This window comes from Phyllobates terribilis, unplaced genomic scaffold (genome assembly GCF_046119375.1).
Source record: "Phyllobates terribilis strain yellow unplaced genomic scaffold, ASM4611937v1 Scaffold_1__5_contigs__length_1240528914, whole genome shotgun sequence".
Lineage (NCBI taxonomy): Eukaryota > Metazoa > Chordata > Amphibia > Anura > Dendrobatidae > Phyllobates > Phyllobates terribilis.
Window position 1 is genome coordinate 752,070,709 of NW_027362761.1, and position 25,027 is coordinate 752,095,735.

The following is a 25,027-nucleotide window of genomic DNA, read 5'->3' on the forward strand; positions in this document are numbered from 1 at the left end:
GAGAACATGTGGTGTGTTTGTTGTGGCACAATTTCGGCTTGACCACGGCCTTGTCCTCGGCCTCTGCATGCACCATTACCATCACGTCCAGTTCCCCGTCCCTTGCCACGTGCCTTGCCCATTTTAAATGGAGGACAGTATCTTCCACGCTCACTACAAATGACTGAGTTTGGAGCGAATTTATATGTGATCCGTGTGACGGAGAAAACAGAGTTTTAAATACCTGGCCTGTAGGTAAGTAGTTTGACCAGCAAACTGCTGTGAATTGCTTCACTGACACACTGAAAGAAATTTTTAATGGAGGCCAGAAATGGCAGTATTTTCTGACAACGTATATGTAATCCGTGTGACGGAGAAAACACAGTTTTAAATGCCTGGCCTGTAGGTAACTGTTTTGAACAGCAAATCAGTGTGAAAAACTTTGCTCACACACTGAAAAAAAAATTTAATGGAGGCCAGAAATGGCAGTATCTCCTGACAACGTATACGTGAGCCGTGTGACGGAGAAAACACAGTTTTAAATACCTGGCCTGTAGGTAACTGTTTTGAACAGCAAACCGGTGTCAAAAACTTTGCTGACACACTGAAAAAAAAATTTAATGGAGGCCAGAAATGGCAGTATTTTCTGAAAACGTATATGTGATCCGTGTGACGGAGAAAATACAGTTTTAAATAGATGGATTTTTAGCGCTGTAATTTGGAAAGGACCTGGCTGTATTCTGCAGTGCCAACAAGCAAATGGCGCAGAAAAACCGTGTTCTCTGGATTGCTTTTTAAGCAAATAATTAGGATTTTAAAAAAATATTCCTGGCCCCTGAGACCTGGGCCTATTTCCAGAAATATCTAACAGCAGCAGATTAGTTAGTCCTCAAAAGGACTGTTTGTTAAGATGAATATGTGTAATCTATGGTTTTTCTCCTTACACTACCTAATACACAAGCAAATCTCTCCCTGACACAGCAGCAGCTCTCCCTACACTGTCTGATCCGAAGTGACTGTGACGAGCATGGCGGCGCCAGGTCTGATATACACCTGATGACGCTGTGTGGCCAGCCAATCACTGTTATGCCCACAACCAACATGGCTACGGCATTACAGTGCATGGCAGACAATCCCTGCATGTTCATTGGCTCTCTAAAGAGCGCCAAACATGCAGGGAGGGGACTCGAGTTCCCACCCGAGCAACGCCGAAATACTCGCCAAGCTTGTCGAGCACCATGATGCTCGGGCGAGTACCGAGTAGCGGCGAGCGCGTTCGCTGATCACTATTTACTGTATTTAAGCTATTACAAGTCTGTCCTAGTTGTATGTCAAGTAGGTAGAGGATTACTTGTTTTTGCACTGATTTAATTAGTATAACTCTTTTGAGTAAGGAAAGGATGGAGTGCACTAGCAAGTTGTTAGCTCAACTCTATTGTTTGACCACATGGCTAGCTGAATAATGTGTTTATTTTGTTCTTATTTTAATTTTTTGCTAAAAATCTTTTATATTCAGATTTATTAAAAGTTATATTTTAATATCCCATTTTCTGCCGTATTTTGGGAGAATTTTAAACCAAACATTGGCTGAGTTTGTTATCAAAGTTTAGAAAATGAAACATTATACTTTTGTCTAAAATGTATGCTAAACTGAAACATGGCACAGGGGATGGCCATGGCAGGGCAATAGAAAAAAGAAACTAATAATCGATAAGAATATGGTTGCCACAGGCTGCTGCTTTAACACGTGACAACAACAGTCCCGGCAGTGCTAGTATAATGCAGGTAAACAGTATGCAACAGCGGAGACACAGGCAGAACAACAGTATATTTCTTTTATTTAACAACTAATATTAATTGTAAAGCATGTATTATATGGCAACAATTTCTTTACAACATTTGACAGTAAAATAAGCAGTAAATCACATAATAGAATAAATTATAAGAATACACTAGAATTCAGGGGCTGGTAGTTTAAAATGATCTACTGGAGGGAAGGGGAACTATATTAACTATAGTGGGCAAGGGGCAGTCTTTTAAAGCTTTGGCAATACTCTGTTCCTATCACAACTTGCTTCTTTTTTCCCCCGTCACTCTCTATCCACTTTCGCGATGCCGCTCTGGCATCTGCTGGTCCTTGTCTGCCTACTGTCTTTCCCTCTATCTGTGCCCCGTACCATATGCCCCTGTCAGAGGTAACGGCACATCTCGTGCGTCCTTCCTGGTTGCCAGCTCAACTGTGAATCTCTGATCTGACACCTCCAGAGCTTCTGCGTCGTCCTGTCACTGGCGCACACATCTGAGAACCGTGCCACTGTAACCTATTCCCGTTCTGTCGACCGACGTCACCTGGGTGAGGAACCTTAACAGGCATCACTCAAATCTTCGGGGCTTGACCGTCGACGTCTGGGCTGGGAACCTTGACTGGTGTCGCTTGGGTCTTTGGGGCTTGACCGTCGACGTCTGGGCTGGGAACCTTGACTGGTGTCGCTCGGGTCTTCGGGGCTTGACCTTCGACATCTGGGCTGGGCGGATAAGCAGCACTTTTCTTCCTGACTGGTGCTCCGGACGCTGCTGTTGCTCCTCCCGTCTTTCTCTCCGGTGTCAGAATCACCTCAGACCTTGCACACGCGCTGTTTTTCTCCTGCGCTTGTTTCCCAGAGTCCTGATCAAACTCCTCCCCTCTGCCACGCCTCCATACTGTTCTGGTTCCACAGTGGCTTGTCTCCTTACACTAGTATCAAACGCAAGTGACATTTGTTCTCCCTTACCCCTGATAAGTGCATTAGCGAGGAGAAAGAAGAGGAAATAATGGAGTGCATGTCCCATCCCTCATTTCAATCACAGCAGATTTATGTAGTCACTGACAATGACACCATCTGCCGGAGTCAGCATGCTGCTCAGTCCACCTCCTCCAATGCCATAACAGTTGATGTTGTACATAGTGGAATTTCCAATCCGTTGATGGCACCTACAGTTAGGTCTAGAAATTTTTGGACAGTGATATAAGTTTAGGCATATCAGCTGTTTACCAAAAAATAATTAAGATGCAGTTATATAATTACTATGGGCTTAAGGTTCTGACTTTCTGCTTTAATTTGAGGGTATTCACATCCTAATTGGAGTAAAGGCTTAGGAATTAAAGCTCTTTAATATGTAGCTGCCTCTTTTTAAAGGGACCAAAAGTAATTGGACAATAATTATCTCAAAAGCTCTTTAATGGGCTGCATGGGCAGGTAAAATGTCTTGAGCTGATTCCAGGTTTGGCATTTTCATTTAGAAGCTGTTGCTGTGAACCCATAACATGCTTTCTCAGGAGCTCTCATTGGATGAGAAATAGACCATCATTAGGCTGAAAAAAAGAAGAACTCCATCAGAGAGATAGCAGAAATGTTAGGAGTGTCCAAATCAATTGTTTGGTACATTCTGTGGAAAAAAAAACGCACTGGTAAGCTTGGGAATTCAAAAAGGCCTGGACATCCATGGAAGACAACAGTGATGGATGATTGCAGAATCCTTTCCATGGTAAGGAAAAACCCCTTCACAACATCCACCTCAGTAAAGATCACTCTCCGGGAAGTAGGTGTTTCAGTATCTAAATCTACCATAAAGAGAAGACTTCATGAGAGCAAATACAGAGGGTTCAGCACAAGGTGCAAACCATTAATCAGCCTTAAAAATAAAAAGGCCAGCATAGACACTGCCAAAACATCTAAAGAAGCCAGCCCAGTTGTGGAAAGGCATTTTTTAGACAAATGAAACTAAGATCAACCTGTACCAAAATGATGGAAATAAGAAAGTATGGAGAAGGCTTAGAACGGGTCGTGATCCAAAGCCCACCACATCCTCTGTAAAACATGGTGAAGGCAGTGTGATGGCATGGTCATACATGGCTTCCAATGGCACTGGATCAGTAGTGTTTAATGATGATTTGACTGAAGACAGAAGCAGCCGGATGAATTCTGAAGTTTACAGGGCTATACTTTCTGCTTAGATTCAACCAAATGCAGCAAGGTTGATTGCAGGGTGCCTCACAGTACAGATGGACACTGATCCAAGACATACTACGAAAGCAACCTAGGAGTTTTCTAAGGCAAAGAAGTAGAATATTCTGAAATGGCCGAGTCAATCACCAGATCTCAGCCCCATCTAGAATGCATGTCACATGGTTAAGACAAAACTTGAGGCAAGAAGGCCCACAAACAAACAACAACTGAAGTCAACTGCAGTAAAAGCCTGAAAAACTCTGATATTCCAGTGTGTTGTTAAAGGGAACCTGTCACCCGAAAAATGCTATATATGGGGTTAATATGCAGTTAAGAGAGTTATTAACGTTCCTGGTGCCTGCACATAGCCGGCCCTAATGCAGAGCGAGTGTCAGTCAGGGCGATGACTGAATCAGCGTCTGCGCCGCCCCCATAACTAAAATTGAATGCTGCCAGGGGGAATAAAGTTAATTTTCTCCCAGCAGCTTTCGGCTACATGCAGGAGCCAGGCAGGTTAGTAACGCTCTTAACCTGCAGATTAACCCCATACAGTATCTGCAAGTTAATAGCGTTTTTTCTGGTGACAATTTCCCGTTAAATATGCTGTTGGTTACCATCCATTCAAAGAAGTGTTATAGTTTAAAACAATTACTTTATTGATAACATATTTAAAAGCATACTCAAAAAAAACAGTAAAAATGTGCCTCAAACCAAAAAATTAGAGAGATTTACTCAGGAAAAAATCAATAAATAATTATTCCACACAATATAGCAGATTGTATTCACATATAGTAGAAATTTGCAGGAGGTATCTTATTTGAAAATATATTAATGTTGTTTTCTCTGGCATTTACTAAATATAATGTATAGATTAATAGAATATTTCTATAGTACTCAAACATATGTACTGTTTGCCGCACTCAGTTTAACAAATAATCATGACTAAATGAATTTTTACCCTGCTGTGGATTTGCTAGTAGATACACAATAAAAAAAATGATACAATATTTCTGTAGTAGTCAAAGAATAATCAAATACATGCATTATTGGCAGCACTTTAAGCATTATCATGAAATGTCACTTAAAGAACATTTTTGGATTACCCTTACTTTCATTGGCAATGAGTCTCTCTGTCTCAATCTTTATTGTCTTTGTTTGTTTTTAGAGAATCTATTTTTCTCTTAATCATTTTTAATGCCTCTTCACGACTCCTTTGCTTTTGTACTTTAAACACTTTATTTTTGCAATTTATCTACCACTTACAGTTCTATTTAGGCACAGTGGTTTGTCCCAAGAATGCAAAACCCTCCTTCCTGCACCAGTTTACCTTTTTTGGCCCTTTTTAATCCAGCAAAATCACAGCTGGCTACCAATTTGTTGGATTCTACTAGAGCGAATCGCAAAAAATGCGGATTCTGGTAAATCCAAATTTTTTGTAAAATTGGTGGCAGATTCAATTCACTTTTCAATGATTCACTCATTTCTACTTTCTATCTACGTCTAACTTTGTCATTGGTTGCAATGTGTACCGTGATCACTGGATTCTTTCCAAGCCCTCCCAGTAAACTATCAACTCAACGTTGAACTTGAGTGCGAGGAAGACAGCACACTGTTTGACAATCCCGGTCTTTGTCACATATTTCCATATCTGTTCTCCTAAAAACTGAGTCCCCCACTAGCAGCACCTATTTTGCCTGCTGTGTTCTATTATTCCCCTACTTACAGACAGACATTCTCTTGGCTTTTGGAAGAAACATCTTTCAGCAGAATTGCTACTCCTGTAATGACATACCCCTCATCTGCAATAACAACAAACTTGTTGGGGTGTGCCAGATCATGCCAGATCAAGCCTAGCATCTCAAACACTCTTTCTTTTACCATGACTTGGCTACTTAAAGACTCCATGCACAGTCACTGGATGGCATTGTTAATCATGGAAGAAACCTTCGGCACAGAAATTTACACAAAAATTAAAAAAACGAATAAGGTGAATCCAAATCAAATTATGTATTCATGAATTCAAACAGACTTTTAATCAACTTTTCGGCTGTATAGCCTTTATCAAACAGAGTATTGCATAACTGACCTGTCTGGTCGTGGTCCAGTATTTGAGTCTGCCTGCAATTTATACAAGAACAAAGCAATAATTGCATGTGTCTACTTTCTAAACTCCCTGACTCCAAAGTCACTGCATCTCAAATCACACACTTAAGACATACCACACTCTGGAAAAAAACACATTCACTATCTCCCTCACAGATGTATTTACATGCACTACTACTTGCAATACTCTGCTCTGATGATAATATATTTCATCAGAGAAATATGCTTTTGTCTTCACTTCTTAGCCAGATCTTCTCCTCTCATTGATTCATGAACTCATTATTCACTCAAAGTTACATCTAAAATCTCTTCTACTCAGGACAAGATGGACTGCCAGCTCATTGCTAAAAACTGAGGGCGAACATACATACAATGTCACACACAAAGGAAGCAGTTTTATCTCACTTTAGAGCTGGATTCACAGATACACTTTTCATTACTGTTGTACAATGTATTCCTTGCTGCTGCTGCTTTTAGTGTGTGCTACCCGAAGACATGAGAACTAATTTATAGACTACTGAAAATTAGGGATGAAATATGCAGAAGGGAAACTGATTAAAAATGCAGGATACTAGTCATATAATCTGAAGACATAGTGTTATTCTTCATGTTCACAAACATAACGGTCTATATTGAAAAGTCACCAGAAAGGACAGGTACACATGAAAGAAAAAAGTTTAAGAAGCCCTAGTTTTGCAAAGAAAATGAATGTCATATATAATACTAGTTGAATTGCTATGCCGTGTTGACTATTCTTTTTACACAGTTGTTAAAATATAGTTGACATATGCCGCCCCGGCCGGCCCCTGTGGTCACGGTACTGGTGCATGGCGGTCCGAGTGCTGGTCTGGCCCGACCGGGGGTGCGCGACAGTCTTTGTCAACTGTGGGGGTTAATAATACAAAGGTTTGTGACGCCAACTGGGATGTTAGGCATTTTGTGGCGCTACAGATATGGGCGCCACAGACACTCTCAACTAAACTAATCAAGAAAACTGTTGTGTGGCCAGCTAGCATCTAATATTCTACTAAGACCTGTTTTGGGGTGAACACCAGTTGCTTATCATGAGTGATAGCCCAGACAGATTAATTTTAAGATTTTGCTAGATCTTTGCTGGCTCAAACAATTATTCATTTAATTTTTTTAATCTATTAGTAAAATTGGACCCTCCCAACCACAAGAAAATCACTATTACTCGAAGAGACCATAACATAACTGTTTCCTGGACAAGACCTGATTTCTTTTCAGGGGTCTTAAATACCATAAAAGAAGTAAGATATAAAGAACATAACTTATATTCGGTAAGTTTAACTTATCAATCAATAAAATGTGTAGTCATTTTTTCAAATAAAGATGCAATTCTAATCAAACCACAATAGTTAATCCACATTGTATGGAGAACAAAGCTGAATTAAATTAATGACATTAACAACATCCACATATTTGTTTGTTCTTACATTTAATAAGAGGTGCATTTATTTAAGCACAAATCCAGTAAGGAAAATAGCTGTCACAGCAGACTGGAGTATTTGCTTCTGACCTCCAGCTACACTACAGTTTGTGTGGTCACTTAGAATTCTACAGAATAAAAGTTTTTGCAGGGTATTCGTGCTATTTGAGAAAACTGATGAATATGGAAGTTAACATGATCCATTGCTGCAGGAACTTTATGAATATCATAAACATCATTGTAGCAATTTGAAAAAAGTTAGCATTTCATCTCATAATAAGACATACCGTAAATACTCGAGTATAAGCCGACCCAAGTATAAGCAGAGGTACCTAATGCTGCCAAAAAAAACTTGGAAAACTTATTGACTCGAGTATAAGCCTAGGGTGGGAAATGCAGCAGCCAGCTGCTGGTAAATTTCTCCATCCTGGTACGCATTGCTCCCTCATCCCTAATCCCGGTATGCATGGCCCCCTCATCCCAATCCTGGTATGTATGGCCCCCTCATCCCAATCCTGGTATGCATGGACCCCTCATCCCAATCCTGGTATGTATGGCCCCCTCATCCCAATTCTGGTATGCATGGCACCCCTCATCCCAATCCTGGTATGTATGGCACCCTCATCTCCAATCCTGGTATGTATGGCACCCTCATCTCCAATCCTGGTATGGATGGCCCCCTCATCCCTCAATCCTGGTATGCATGGCCCCCTCATCCCCCAATCCTGATATGCATGGCCCCCTCATCTCCCAATCCTGGTATGCATGGCCCCCTCATCTCCCAATCCTGGTATGTATTGCACCCCTCATCCCCAGTCCTGGTATGCATGGCACCCCTCATCCCCAGTCCTGGTATGCATGGCACCCTCATCCCTAATCCTGCTATGCATGGCACCCCTCATCCCCAATCCTGCTATGCATGGCACCCCTCATCCTCAATTCTGGTATGTATGGCACCCCTCATTCCAATTCTGGTATGCATGGCACCCCTCATCCCAATCCTGGTAGGTATGGCACCCTCATCTCCAATCCTGGTATGTATGGCACCCTCATCTCCAATCCTGGTATGGATGGCCCCCTCATCCCCCAATCCTGATATGCATAGCCCCCTCATCCCCCAATCCTGGTATGCATGGCCCCCTCATCCCCCAATCCTGGTATGAATGGCCCCTTCATCCCCCAATCCTGGTATGAATGGCACCCCTCATCCCCAGTCCTGGTATGCATGGCACCCCTCATCCCCAGTCCTGCTATGCATGGCACCCTCATCCCTAATCCTGCTATGCATGGCACCCCTCATCCCCAATCCTGCTATGCATGGCACCCCTCATCCTCAATCCTGGTATGTATGGCACCCCTCATTCCAAATATGGTATACATTGCACCCCTCATCCCAATCCTCGTATGCTTGGCACCCCTCATCCCAATCCTTGGATGTATGGCCCCCTCATCTCCAATCCTGATATGTATGGCCCCCTCATCTCCAATCCTGATATGTGTGGCCCCCTCATCTCCAATCCTGGTATGGATGACTTCCTCATCCCCCAATCCTGGTATGCATGGCCCCCTCATCCCCCAATCCTGGTATTCATGGCCTCCTCATCCCCCAATCCTGGTATGCATGGCCTCCTCTTCCCCCAATCCTGGTATGTATGGCCTCCTCATCCCCCAATCCTAATATGTATGGCCCCCTCATCCCCCAATCCTAGTATGCATGGCCTCCTCATCCCCCAATCCTGGTATGCATGGACCGATCATCCCCCAATCCTGGCATGCATGGCACCCCTCATCCCCAATCCTGGTATGCATTGCTCCCTCATCTCCCAATCCTGTTATGGCCCGCTCATCCCCCAATCCTGGTATGTATGGCCCCCTCATCCCCCAATCCTGATATGTATGGCCTCTTCATCCCTCAATCCTGATTTGTATGGCCTCCTCATCCCCCAATCCTGGTATACATGGCCCCCCCATCACCGCGCACATTAAAAAGAAACACTTATACTCACCTTCCTTCCTCACCTCTGCTCCCGCGCTGCATCCTGTTCTGCAGCAGTTCATGTCAGCATCTGAGTAGTGCATGACGTCACTGCCATGTGGTCTCAGACGCTAATGTCAGCTGCTGCCGGCACATTCACTCCTCTCCCCAATCCTGGTATGCATGGCCCCTCATCCCCCAATCCTGGTATGCATGACACCCCTCATCCCCAGTCGTGGTATGCATGGCACCCCTCATCCCCAGTCGTGGTATGCATGGCACCCCTCATCCCTAATCCTGCTATGCACAGCACCCCTCATCCCCAATCCTGCTATGCATGGCACCCCTCATCCTCAATCCTGGTATGTATGGCACCTCTCATTCCAAATCTGGTATACATTGCACCCCTCATCCCAATCCTGGTATGTATGGCCCCCTCATCCCCAATCTTGGTATGGATGGCTTCCTCATCCCCCAATCCTGGTATGTATGGCCTCCTCATCCCCCAATCCTGATATGTATGGCCCCCTCATCCCCTAATCCTAGTATGCATGGCCTCCTCATCCCCCAATCCTGGTATGCATGGACTGATCATCACCCAATCCTGGTATGCATGGCACCCCTCATCCCCCAATCCTGGTATGCATGGCCCCCTCATCCCCCAATCCTGGTATGTATGGCTTCCTCATCCCCCAATCCTGATATGTATGGCCCCCACATTCCCCAATCCTAGTATGCATGGCCTCCTCATCCCCCAATCCTGGTATGCATGGCCTCCTCATCCCCAATCCTGGTATGCATGGACCCCTCATCCCACAATCCTGGCATGCATGGCACCCCTCATCCCCAATCCTGGTATGCATGGCACCCTTCATCCCCAATCCTGGTCTGCATTGCTCCCTCATCCCCCAATCCTGGTATGGCCCCCTCATCCCTCAATCCTGGTATGTATGGCCCCCCTCATCCCCCAATCCTGGTATGTATGGCCTCTTCATCCCCCAATCCTGATTTGTATGGCCTCCTCATCCCCCAATCCTGGTATACATGGCCCCACCATCACCGCACACATTAAAAATAAACACTTATACTCACTTTCCTTCCTCACCTCTGCTCCAGCGCTGCGTCCTGTTCTGCAGCAGCTCATGTCAGCATCTGATCAGTGCATGACGTCACTGCCATGCGGTCTCAGACGCTGATGTGAGCTGCTGCTCCTCCGCCGCCGCAACCCCCCCCCACTATCCACCAACATAATTTCTATATACTTGGGTATATACCAAAGTATAAGACGAGGGGGGCTTTTTCAGCACAAAAAATGTGCTGAAAAACTTGGCTTATACTCGAGTATATACAGTAGATACACAAAAATATACAAAGGCCCCAAAGAACTCAACAAGGGTTTAAGGGAATCTGTGAGTAGGATCAACCCTCCAAAGCTGTCTATATGTGCAAGAAGATCATGGAAAGTTGAATAATATGACACCTTGATATCCTAGATCCAACGTCTTAATCCCAAGAAATAAACTTTTTTGTTCATATCTAAATGAGCTGTTGAGATCTATGGGCAGGACACTGATCTCCCTGAGAATCTGACTATTATAAATGAAAGGGGGTATTACCAGTGTGAGACATGTAGATCTGGAGAGCAGACCATCAGTCATTACTTGTCTCAGACTTTTATGGAGATCTATGTCCAGCCCATAGATCTTACCAGTCCATTTACATATTAAGAGAAATGTGGATTTCTCGGGAATAAGACATCGGATCGCAGATATTAAAGTATCATTTTTTTCAGCTTTCTATGACCTGCATGTTCTTACAGATGGGGCTTAGGAAAATTGAACCTGCTGACAGATGCCCTTTAATTTATAAGCTAATTCAAATATTTAAATGGAATGTCTGCCTCTAAATACCATTTTACAGTTCATAAATAGGAAAATATACACAATTAGTTGAATAATTTTATAAATCAAATGCTTTCCTTTTTTTGAACAGATCTTCAATTACATCATATATTAGGCTGTGTTCACACGATGCGTATTTCATGCGTTTCCGCGGCGTTTTTGCAGTTGCGTAAACGCCGCGGAAACGCATGAAAAACGCATGGTAGAAGGGAAGCAATGTTCCCCAATGGAAATCCGCATGTGCTGTGCCCATGATGCGGATTTTTCCGCAGCGTTAACGCTGCGGTCAAAAATCCGCAGCATGTCAATTAATTTTGCGGAAACGCGGCGATTTCGCCGCCATTGACTTGCATTAGAACGCGCCAATTCCGCAAGACAGCATTTGTACTTGCGTAATTGGTGCGTTCTAATGTGCGGATGGTACCCGGGTGTGGAGGAGAGGAGAGTCTCATCCACACCCAGGTACCATTAAAAAAGCTGTAAAAGAAGAATAAAATAAAAAATAAATGTATTCTTACCTTCTGTCGGCCCGCGCAGCGCTCCCGCTTGGTTCCCGGCACTTGCAGTGAGTTGTAGGACCTGCGGTGACGTCAGAGTCATGTGACGGGTCACGTGACGCTGACGTCGGCAGGTCTTTCAATTCAAAGTTGCCGGCGAGGGAGAACAGATTGAGCAGGACAGCGCGGGCCATCGGAGGTAAGTATATACACTCTCTCGGTTCACACTGTATAAATCCATGCTGTTTGCATGGATTTATATAGTGTGACCTAGTTATCAAGCACTTTCCAGGTGATGCTAACATCGCCTGGAAAGCGCTTGCCAATCTGCATGCGGAAACGCATGTGAATCTGCATGTGGATCCGCATGTATTCTGCAGGAAAAACGCATGCACAATCTGCATGCGTTTTTTCTGCCAGGGAGATGCAGAAATGATGCAGAAATTTTCTGCTTCATTTCTGCATCGTGTGCACATACCCTTATAGTGGAGTGCTGAATTTTCAATTCTGCTTGTCTGTAGAAACAGCTGATAAGATTATTGACAGATTTATACTTACTATAACACATATTAGAGAAAGTAAGTGTAACGGGTCCGGGAGGCGGACTGTAACGGGTCCGGGAGGCGGAACCTCTGAGCTACTATACAAGGGGGCGGCCCTTGTAAGGGAGCGGGTGGCAGTCTCTGGGTGAACGGACAGGGAGTTACGGCAAGTGATCAGGGCAGTCTCTGGGTAAGGGGTAGGTACGACCTGTGATGGCAGAGCCTCCGGGTAGGCTAGCAGGCAGGTGGTAGATGTGTGCTCCCAGGTGAGCAAGCGAGAGTCTCTGGAATAGCAGGTGGTCACGGCACGAGACGGCGGAACCTCCGGGCTGGCAGGCAGGTAGGTAACGGAGAAGCGCTCCCAGGTGAGCGGGCAAGAGTCTCTGGAATAGCTGATGGTCACCGCACGTGACAACGGGACCTCCGGGCTGGCAAGCAGGCAGGTAACGGAGATGCGCTCCCAGGTGAGCGGGCAAGAGTCTGGAGTAGCTGGTGGTCACAGCACGTGACAACGGAGCCTCCGGGCTGGCAAGCAGGCAGATAACAGAGAAGCGCTCCCAGGTGAGCGGGCAAGCTGGTCCATAGACAGACTGACCGGAGTAGTAAGGCAGACCGTCGGACCTCAGACTGGCAGACAGGTAACAAGAATTCAGGCAGGAATCAGGCAGGTAACTGGCAGGTACTGGCAGGTAACTAGCAGGAAACTGGCAGGAAACTGGCAGGTAACTGGCAACGGGACCTGAGGGCTGAAGCACAGGTGAGACACAGGTGCAAACAACATTGCTCGGGCACCTCCATTTTGGAGGAGGTGCCTTATATATGATGAAGTCCTCCGGCCATTGGCCGGGGACTCTTTAGGGCGGCGCGCGCGGCCCCTTTAAGAGGAGGGAAGCGCGCGCGCGCCCTAAGCACAGGGGCCGGGAAGGAGCGCGCGCTGAGAGCAGAGCAGGAGGAGGACGCCGGGACGGAGCGCGCGCTGACAGCAGAGCGGGGAGAGGGCGCCGGGACGGAGCGCGCGCTGACAGCAGAGCGGGGAGAGGACGCCGGGACGGAGCGCGCGCTGACAGCAGAGCGGTGAGGGGAGCAGCGTCCCTGCCTAGCAGAGGGCAGGGACGCCAGCGCTACAGTACCCCCCCCTTTAGGCCCCCCCTTTTTTAGGCCAGACAGAAATTTAGCTAGGATGAGAGGGGCATGGATATTCTCCCGGGGCTCCCACGTTCTCTCCTCAGGACCAAACCCCCTCCAATCTACCAAGAAAAAGGTCTTTCCTCTTACCCTTTTGGTGGCAAGAATGTTCTCTACCTCAAACTCGTCCTCAGCAGAAACCGGAGCAAGAGGCGTACCTGTAGACTTAGGAAAAGAGTTAAGTACCACAGGTTTGAGGAGAGATACATGGAAGGAGTTAGGGATCCGTAAGTTGACCGGGAGTTTCAATTTATAGGCCACCGGGTTGATCTGACTGATAACCTCCAGTGGGCCGATGAACCGAGGCCCCAACTTATAGGAAGGGATCTTGAGCCGGACATATTTGGACGAGAGCCAGACTTTATCCCCAGGACGGAATTGAGGAGGATCCAGACGTCCTTTGTCAGCGTGCCTTTTCATACGCTCGGATGACAGAAGGAGTGCGGACCGGGTACTCTCCCATATGGAGGAAGACTCGCTCTCGTGATTGTTGTACAAGAATTCGGCCCATGGCAGGAGATCCACCCAGTCAGAATGGTGAGCATTAACGAAGTGCCGGAGGTAACTGGTCAGGTTCTGATTGATCCGCTCCACTTGACCATTAGACTGTGGGTGGTAGGCGGAGGAGAAGTCCCGAGTGACGTCTAGCAATTTACAAGTGGCTCTCCAGAAACGAGAAGTGAACTGTACTCCTCGATCCGACACGATGTGACGGGGCAGGCCATGAAGACGGAAGATGTGGCGGATAAAGACTCTAGCCAGCTCGGGTGCAGACGGAAGACCTGGCAGGGGAATGAAGTGAGCCATCTTGGAAAAGCGGTCAGCGACCACCCAAATGACCGTACAACCGGCAGAGACGGGCAGATCAGTTACGAAGTCCATCGCTATATGCTGCCAGGGGGCAGCAGGTGCTGGCAGAGGAAGAAGGCGGCCGGCCGACAGGTGTCTCGGAACCTTGTTGCGGGCGCAGGACACACAGGCAGAAACAAAGTCCATAACATCCTTGTGCAGGTTAGGCCACCAGTAGTGCCGGGTAATAAGCTGGAGGGTCTTTTTCTGACCGGCGTGGCCAGCTAGTTTAGACGAATGACCCCAGTGTAGGATCCTCCCCCGATCAGGTACCGATACGAACGTCTTACCAGGAGGGAGACAATTTAGACTCACGGGAGCCACCTGCATTACTCTGGCGGGATCGATGGGGCAGTCACATGGTCTATGAGGTGGTAATGTCTCTGCCTCCTCCATATCAAAGACATCAGCACAAGACCAATAAGGAATCGGAAGTCCAGGTAGATTAGCTGGGATAGGAGAGGGACGGACGGAATGGACGGGAACCAGACAGGTTTTATGACAGTCTTGTCCCCAGCGAAGGACCTCTCCGGTTTGCCAGTCAAGCACGGGTGCATGTCTCTGGAGCCAAGGCAGACCTAGCAAGAGGGCGTGAGAGAGTCCAGGCAGAACGTGAAGGGAGATACTCTCTGAATGCAGCATACCCACTTGCAGAGTAATGGATTCGGTGATGAATTGGATGGGGCGAGATAAGAGGCCCCCATCCACGGCAACAACAGACAAGGGTACAGCCAGAGGTTTGGTGGGGATGCGGTATTTCTCCACCAGGGACAGTGAAATAAGATTTCCGGCTGCTCCAGAGTCAAGTTGGGCTAGTTCGGAATAACGATTCTCCCCGCAGATGATTGAGACAGACAGCAGCAGGGATGGAGAGGATTTATTTTTGTCTAGATCAAGTCCTCTGAGCGAACCTAGACACAGGCGTTCTCCCGACCTCTCCGGGCAGGCACGGATCCGATGCTCCTTACTGCCACAGTAGAAGCAGCTCCCCTCGGCACGGCGAAAGTCCTGACGGGATTTGACCATCTTGGTCTGGTCGACCTGCATAGGCTCAGGAGAGTGTACCTGGGGAGAAACGGAAGGAGTGACGGGTTTCAGAAAAGTAGGAACCAGACGTGGAAGCCCCTTTTCACGGGTGACCTCTTTGGCACGTTCCTGGAACCGTAGGTCAATCCGGGTGGCAAGAGTTATTAAGTCATCGAGAGTGGTAGGAATGTCCCGACCAGCAAGTTCATCTTTAATACGGCCGGACAGACCCTCCCAGAAGACGGATACCAGAGCTTCGTTATCCCAGGCCAGCTCCGAGGCAAGGGTACGGAACCGTATGGCATATTGACCCACGGTGAGGCTTCCCTGACGGAGGCGTAGCAGAGATGATGCGGATGAGGTCCTCCGTCCGGGTTCGTCGAAGGCTTTCCGGAAAGCCGTGAGAAAGGCAGGCAAGTCGGACACCAGGGGGTCTCCTCTCTCCCATAGAGGATTTAGCCAGGCCAGAGCCTCCCCGGTGAGATGGGACATGATGAATGCAATTTTGGCTCGGTTGGAGTTAAACTGGTGGGACAATAGTTCAAAATGCAGGGTGCACTGATTTATGATGCCCCGAGCCAGGACGGAGTCGCCTCCGAAGCGAGGAGGTGCAGAGAGCCGGGGTCCGGAAAAGGATACCATGGTACTGGCCGTAGTTGCAGGTGGTGTTGTCAGAGTATCCAGGCGAGTATTGACATTCCGCAGGTGACCCAGGATGGACTCCTGTTGGGACCTTTGACGGGACAGTTCATGACACAGGTCCGTGAGCGAGGGAGCTTGGGTGCCACCGGGTTCCATGGCCCGAGCAAACTGTAACGGGTCCGGGAGGCGGACTGTAACGGGTCCGGGAGGCGGAACCTCTGAGCTACTATACAAGGGGGCGGCCCTTGTAAGGGAGCGGGTGGCAGTCTCTGGGTGAACGGACAGGGAGTTACGGCAAGTGATCAGGGCAGTCTCTGGGTAAGGGGTAGGTACGACCTGTGATGGCAGAGCCTCCGGGTAGGCTAGCAGGCAGGTGGTAGATGTGTGCTCCCAGGTGAGCAAGCGAGAGTCTCTGGAATAGCAGGTGGTCACGGCACGAGACGGCGGAACCTCCGGGCTGGCAGGCAGGTAGGTAACGGAGAAGCGCTCCCAGGTGAGCGGGCAAGCTGGTCCATAGACAGACTGACCGGAGTAGTAAGGCAGACCGTCGGACCTCAGACTGGCAGACAGGTAACAAGAATTCAGGCAGGAATCAGGCAGGTAACTGGCAGGTACTGGCAGGTAACTAGCAGGAAACTGGCAGGTAACTGGCAACGGGACCTGAGGGCTGAAGCACAGGTGAGACACAGGTGCAAACAACATTGCTCGGGCACCTCCATTTTGGAGGAGGTGCCTTATATATGATGAAGTCCTCCGGCCATTGGCCGGGGACTCTTTAGGGCGGCGCGCGCGGCCCCTTTAAGAGGAGGGAAGCGCGCGCGCGCCCTAAGCACAGGGGCCGGGAAGGAGCGCGCGCTGAGAGCAGAGCAGGAGGAGGACGCCGGGACGGAGCGCGCGCTGACAGCAGAGCGGGGAGAGGGCGCCGGGACGGAGCGCGCGCTGACAGCAGAGCGGGGAGAGGACGCCGGGACGGAGCGCGCGCTGACAGCAGAGCGGTGAGGGGAGCAGCGTCCCTGCCTAGCAGAGGGCAGGGACGCCAGCGCTACAGTAAGTCATACATATTAAAAACAGCTGTAGGGTCAAATTTCATCTAATTCACAGGAATGTATTAAAACAACATGTTAGAGAGGCAGAGTCTCTCAGAAGCAAAGATAGATAGAGATTCATCTATCTGTGAAAACCTGCATCTAAAAATTGTAAAAAAATGTTCCTCAAGGTAAAATTGCAAACAATTTGAATATCCCACCATCTTCAATACCTTATATCATCAAAAGATTCAGAGATTCTTGAGAAATCCACATATATAAGGGACAAGGCTGACGGTCAATGTTGGATGTTCATGATCTGCGGGCCCTCAGGAGGCACTGCATTAAAAGCAGGCATGATTCGGTTATGAAAATCACTGCATGGGCTCATGAATACTTCCAGAAATCGTTGTCAGTGAGCACACAGTTCACAATGCAATCCACAAATGCATGTTAAAGCTCATGCAAGGAAGAAGCCAAATATCAACACAATCCAGAAATGCTGCCTTCTTCTCTGGGCCAAAGTTCATTTATAATGGACAGGGGCAAAATGGGAAAACTGTTCTGTGGTCAGATGAATCAAAATGTGTATTTTTTTTTATGGACATCATGAACGATCTGTCCTGTGTACTCAAGAGAAGGACCATTCAGCTTGTTAACAGTGCACAGTTCAAAAACCTGCATCTCTGATAATATGGGGGTACATTAGTGATTATGGCATGGGTATACTATACATCTTGATAGGTACTGCCAGTGCTTAGCATTATATAGAGGTTTTAGAACAATTTATGCTTTCATCCAGATTGTTATGCTCACGCCCGGACTGACTGGCGTGTGCGTGATTTAGTGATTCCACTGTGCCATAAACCGGAGAGTGCCTGGAGGGGCGTAACTAAGTATCCACCCGATCCGACCAAGGTCGCACGACGGCTAACGACGCCGTGCACCAGGGAGGAACCGAGCAGAGGGACCAGGTGCTACTCCAGGTCAGACCCCGGACACGGCTGTTGACCCACACCGGGGAATACAGGAACAGGCAGGTTAGGCTGGCACACAGACTGGTGGGTTTAGGTAGGCACGGCTGGCGTACAGACGGGGAGGTACTGGCAAGCACGGCTGGTATGCAGACAGGGGGCACTGACAAGCACGGCTGGCATGCAGACTGGATAGGGTCCAGTACAGACTGAGACTCAGGAACAGAACCGCAAATGCGGTAGACAAACAGAGCAGAGAAGAACCGCTGGAGCGGTGGGAAAGACCGAGCAGAGAGATACCGCCGGAGCGGTGAGCAAGCAGAGCAGGGCGAAACCGCTGGAGCGGTGAGCAAGGCAGAGCAGAGAGGAACCTCCGGAGCGGTGAGCAAGACAGAGCAGAGAGGAACCGCCGGAGCGGTGAGCAAGGCGGAGCAGAGAGGGACCGCCGGAGCGGTGAGCAAGGCAGAGCAGGCAGGAACCGCCGGAGCAGTGAGCAAGGCAGAGCAGGCAGGAATCGCCGGAGCGGTGAGCAAGGCAGAGCAGGCAGGAACCGCCAGAGCGGTGAGCAAGGCAGAGCAGGCAGGAACTGCCGGAGCGGTGAGCAAGGCAGAGCAGAGATAAACCGCCGGAGCGGTGAGCAAAGGCAGAGCAGAGGGGACAGGGCTCTGTTTACACGGAACAGACTGGAAGGGAAAGGCAGAACCAGATACACACAAGATACTTGCAATGACGTAGCGAGTGGACTCTAAACTCACAAACGGAAGTACAGCGACAACGAGTAGGAGTTAGGTGCAGGTTCAGACACTGCAGAAAAAGGGAAGGTACGGACATAGAGAAAAACAGGTAACAGGCTAGGAGAGAGTTCAGACAGGAACTGAGTGTTCAGACAGGAACTGACACTGCAGCAAGATACAGGAGCGAGTCTGGGTATGCGGCCCCCAGAATGGTGGACAAACAGGCTAGAAGACACAGATAACAGGTCTGGCAGGTCTGGGTATGCGGCCCCCAGAAGGCAGGACTAACAGGCTAGGAGTGTGTTCAGACAGGCCTGGGAATACAGCCTCCAGGAAGGCGGACAGGCAGGAAAAACAGAACGGGACCTGGCACATCAGAGGCTAGGAGCTCTCTGAGGGTAAGAGTTGCTCAGGCACCTCCTACTGGGTGGATGGGGTTTAAATATCCAGTGACTCACAGCAATAGGCTGGAGACGCATTAGGGGTGCGCCCACAGCAGCTATAAGAATCAGGAAGTAACCGGGCCGCCGCCCTAAGCAGTCAGTCAAGGGACATGCAAACAGCATGCACAGGAGCAGGAATAGCAGACTGGACAGACAGGTAAGATTGCGGTCTTGCATAGTGGGAAGTGGTGCACTATGCATGTACGCCGCCAAGGATGTTACACAGATAATGTCTATTTCAGGGAAGGCCTTGCATATTTCATCAAGACAATGACAAACCAAATACTGAATCCATCACAACTGATTCAGTTGAAGCAGGAGATGAACTGCTGTCCAGGCCTTTCACCAAAAGAATATGTTTGGAGCATTTTTAAACAAAAAATCCAGTAAATATGACCCAGGACTGTTGGTCAGCTAAAATCCTACATCAGACGAGAATGGAATAACATTCCTCTCCCAAAACTCCAGCAATTGGTCTCCTCACTTCCCCTAATAAAAGATGATACACAATAGTTGGCATGGCGCTGTCCCAACTTTTTTGAGATGTGTTGCCGCCAACAATTTCTACATAAGTTAAATTTTTCAAGGCAAATAGAAAAGTGTCTAATATTCAAATTCTAATGTGTTTTATGTTCCATTGTGAAAACAATATGCCCATAAGAGATTTCCAAATCATTCTTATTTCATTCACATTTTACACAGCATCCCAACTTTTGGAATTGGAATTTGTAAATCTCAAATAAAATTAAATAGAGATAACATATGTTTGTGTAAAAAAAATCCACTGGGGACAAAGGGTTATGATAATGTTTGCAAAGCACTTTGGAATATGTTGGTGTTATATAAGAAAATAGAGTGGAAATATGCTACTTTGTCTTGTGTTATTTTACGGCAATGGCTTAGAGTGCACTAGAGAAGAAGCTGGACAGATTGAGGATAATATTGAGTTTTAATGTATTTTAAGAGGTGACATTCACTACATACTTGACAAGAAGCTAATTAAGAACTAGGAGGAAACAGGCTTTGTTGTATATTTTTATATAGACTATTTACCTATTTAATATAAAAATGTTAAATGCAAATGATCAAAACAAATTGCTTTTCTAGGATCCTGTACCCTGCAAAAGCAGTACTTCAACAGCTTGCTATCCAGATAGCAATGGTATACCCAATTGCAAAGGTACAGACATTTATAATACTAAATATATATAATTAAAAATATCTATTTTACTTTCAATGTGGATATAAACATTTAGTGTAAGCTGTTGGAAAATGAAGACTTGAAGGGTACCTGTCAGGCCATTCATGCTACCCGAACCGCGGGCAGTGTGAATTGCAGTCTGACTGCATGATTGCAGCCAGGTTTATTATTCTCTGAAATGCTGCAGTGTTTCAGGGAAAATATACTTATATGTTTTGAAGATCTCTCACGCCTACATAGTGAGAGACCTGTCAATCACCTGGAGCGACGCTCTGAAGAGCCGAATAGGGAAGACCCAGACTAGTCTCCTCTCTGGCTATGTTCCCTGGCCGAATCAATAAAGTTTATTTTCTCTGAAATGCAAGATTCTAAATGAGGTTGTATGCTCTGTGGTTTGGGCAGCATTAATAGCCTGGCAGGTACCCTTTAATGTGGAATTAATGTTTCAGAAAAACATGCTGCAGCATGTCTATGTCTGTCTTTGTCCCTCTACTCCTCCTCCTCTCTTCTCCTTACCATCTGTCTTCATAGAATTTCATGACATAATAATTTTCACATAGCGGCATTAGATCAATTTATAATTTTTGGATGTGCGGTTCATGTCCTTTTTGCTCTCAACTCACACTCTGAGAACATATGCAAGATGAGTTTTATAGATCTGTTCACTTGGTGTTGGTGCTGTGATGATCTGCATTTGGGGTTATGTGGCCTGAAGCCGTGGGGGCTTTTCCTTGAAGGATGAGTGCTGTGGGGCACCAGGTAGCTCCCCTTACTGGTGCACTATCACGCAGCTGAACTTTTAGGTTAGGGACCCACTGAGAGGTTCAACATGACGTGTCAGTGGGCTTCAGACAGTCTTATCTAAATGTTAGACTAAGAACCTCATATTCAGTTATGCAAATTTTCACCTGGCGGCATTAGATCAACGTATGAGTTTTGGATGTGAGATCCATGCCCTTTTTACCTCAGTTATGACATAGAATTTTATGAGCTTCAATTGTCAACTCCTAGCTCTGTAATGTGAAAGTCTTCACTGAAGACAGATTTTACAATTGAACTGAGAATGAATGAACAGTTCAGGACTGGAGGACTGATAAGATATATTAAAAAATGTATTCTCTTCATCTGTACTATATATTTATTTAAAAAAAAAACTGTTACTCTTTAAAGTGGTTCTCCAAAATGTGATAAAATGGTGACAGTCATATAATTCAAACTGCAGCTTGTCCTTGTCTCATGTTGGGACAGGTTGCAGTCTGAAGAAACACTGTCAGATAATCAGTATCATAAACAACATACCTCAGTCAGTGAGACGAAGAGTTGTGACACGATCATTGTGACCGTCATTACCCTATTGATCCTGTGTGAAAAAGTAGTTGCCACTTTAGTTTTAAAAAAGTTTCCTGGAATAACATATTGATACCCTATCCTTAGGAAATTCAGATCTTTATCGGAAACCCAGAACCCGAACTACTCAGCTGATGCCTGAAGGCACAGCTAACAGAGGTTCACAGTGTTCCGAGCCTTTTGGATATGCAGTTTGGGTCATTATCCTGCTAGTTTTCTCACACTTGGAATAACATTATGCTCTAAAAAGTCAAACAGGCAGGAAAGCAAGCCCACAGTGTTAATGGTTCTCTATTATGTTTCACTGTTGGTACGGTGTACTTTTCTTTATAAACTTAATTTTGTCTTCTATAAACAGAACCAAAGAGTTCTAATTTGGTTTCATCTGTACACAGATCACTCTTACAGAAAGATTGGGATTTGTCCTTGGAACTTTTAACAAGGTTCAGTCTGTTTTATGCCAACTTGGGGTCATCCTTCTCCTTTTGTTATTGAGCCTTGTTTGTTCAGTGTATAGATCAGCCTAAATGGCATCACACCATACTTTAGGTGATTCAATCATCATTACTTGCAAGATATAGGGAGCACATCTACATCTTACAACTGAGATTAGGATTGTCTAGTATATTGTGCAACACCATTCCTTGTGGGACTTTTAGTACAGTGACAGTGAGAGTGATCAATGAGTGGAGCAGGCTGCCACGAGAGGTGGTGAGTTCTCCTTCAATGGAAGTCTTTAAACGGAGGCTTGACAGACATATGTCTGAGATGGTTTAGTGAATCCTGCATTGAGCAGGGGGTTGGACACGATGACCCTAGAGGTCCCTACCTAACTCCAAAATTCTATGATTCTAGTACTATCTTGTTTTTTATGGGACTTTTAGTACCTCTACGTTGTCCTTTATGGTACTTATAGTCCTACTACTTTGTTCTTTGCAGGACTTGTAGTACTTCTATAATTATTTCAAATGCAGTTTTACTATTTTACTCTTTAGTCCTTTTTATGTATTAAAAAATCTGACCAACTTGGTGCATAATCAAGTCAAGACCTAAGCATTAGTGATGAGCGAGTGTGCTCGGGTAAGGGGTTATCTGAGCACGCTCGGGTGCTAACCGAGTATTCAAGTTGCCGCAATTGCATGTCGTGCTTCTGTTCGACAGCCGCAACACATGCATGGATTGCCTAAATAACAGGCAATCCCTGCATGTGGTGCAGCTGTTGAACAGATGCGCGACATGCAGCTGCAGCGACTCAAACTTATTTTTCGAGCACGCCGAAGATACTCGGTTAGCACCTGAGCGTCTGTTCTGCTCATCACTACAAGGCGTATATAAATATATATCAAATGCCTTTTAATTTACAAATATTATTATTATTGATTCCCTAAACACAAAGTTAATAAAAATATGAATCAATCTTATTATTCATGATTAAAATAGCCACAAGGCTAGCATATGTAACAAGTGAAACAACATACCAGTTAATGAGGCAAACAGTAGTATAGACATCAATTTACATATGTACATATTTAAGTAGCCAAAAAGTTATTACAATGTCAAAAATGTAAGTAAAAAGATTGACTAACCTTACCCATAGCTTGAAGACTCACATCCTGTACAGCTCAATCTGCCTACTGAATTCGATTTGACGTGCATTTCGATAATGTAGCCCCTGTAGAAACGAGAAGTACACAAGCGAAATGCACATCTGGTGGGTAGTTTGTGCAGCACATCATACTATAAGGTTAACCAATCGTTTTATTTAAATATTTTTATTCTTTTTAATGACTTTTTTGGCTACCTGGCCTTGTCGTCCCACTTGGTATATATGCTAGCCTTGTGACTATTTTAATCATGTATAATAAAATTGATTAATATTTTTATGACTCCATTGGGTCTTTTTTTCTGAATATATTTTATATATTTTATGTATAAAGTATTATTTTAAATTAAGTAGCTCCGGGAGTTGAACATTAAAAAATACAGTATGTACCCAGTTTCACTTTACACCATGTTTGATAAATCTCCCCCTTCATAACCTTATTACACTTTCTGTCCACCTACTACTGTTGCTACAGGTTATAGTGCAGTGAAATACATTTTATTAGAAAAACTAATAAAGAAATACAGTGTATGTAAAATTCAAAAGATCTATTTATCACATTTATTTGTCAAGTGTTAACTGAAATTTTAAAATGCAAGCAGAAACTAACTGAGGAAAAATTATTTCCGTTTAGAATATTGTGCATATTTTCGTAGTGGTCATCAAAGTCACTACATCCAAATCAGACAGACATATGAAGAAGGTGTATGGAGTGAATGGAGTGACTTAACCCTTGTACCTGCAGGTAAGCTTTATATTAAAAATAAGCAAATTGATTTGATGCAAACTGAATTTGCAGGATATTTTCTGGAATTCACTGGGCCCAGCAAATTCAAGCAGCAATTCACATGAATTGTCAAAACTGACTGTCGTCATTTCACATAATGTGGAAGATTACATCAACCAGAGAAGAATCACATCAAGGGCAAGGAAGGCTTCCTTAAAATGCATTGCACCTACCAGATCACATTATATAACACAGTCAATCAAGAGGGACTATTATAGCCTGTATAAAAGCTGAGGAAGGGAATGAGGTAGCAATTTTCGGGCGAATTATCTAAATAGTGTGTGGATGTTGCAGCTGACAGCGTAACAATACAGACAGGGAGAAAACCAGAACACATTGGACAAATACTACAGACAATGTGTGCTGTACAACAGTAGCAGTAAATAATAGTGTAGTAGCCTGCAAATAATAGAGAAATTCAATTTATAGAGTGCAAAGATATAGAACTGGCAACAGCAGAGTCAGTGATTTATTGCACAATGATTTAAAGGGGTACTCCAGGGAGATAAAAAAAAATTATCCTAACGACCATGTCTTCATAAGCTATAAAGATAGCATGAATAGTGCTGTTTCCCATTCTCACACTATCTGCAATTCAGAGAGTGATGCCACAGTTTCTCCTCGGTGATCCCCCTCCCTTCTGGGACATCACGTAGATAGATAGAAGGATATATATAGAAGGATAGATAGATGGTTAGATAGATTAATAGATGGATGGATCTGATGCCTATCTGATGATAGATAGAAGGATAGATAGATGATAGATAATAGATATATG

The 25,027-nt window shown here is 45.7% G+C and overlaps 1 protein-coding gene across 1 annotated transcript in view; it reads left to right on the forward strand.

Moving 5' to 3' along the window:
* The window catches only part of IL12RB1 (interleukin 12 receptor subunit beta 1), a 247,624-nt gene that overhangs the window by 90,801 nt on the left and 131,796 nt on the right, over positions 1–25,027 (forward strand). Inside the window, exons 4-6 of the mRNA XM_073636892.1 lie at positions 7,224–7,369; positions 20,419–20,491; positions 24,097–24,207. Of these exons, the coding sequence (XP_073492993.1) occupies positions 7,224–7,369; positions 20,419–20,491; positions 24,097–24,207 (330 nt within the window). The remainder of the gene's footprint in view (positions 1–7,223; positions 7,370–20,418; positions 20,492–24,096; positions 24,208–25,027) is intronic.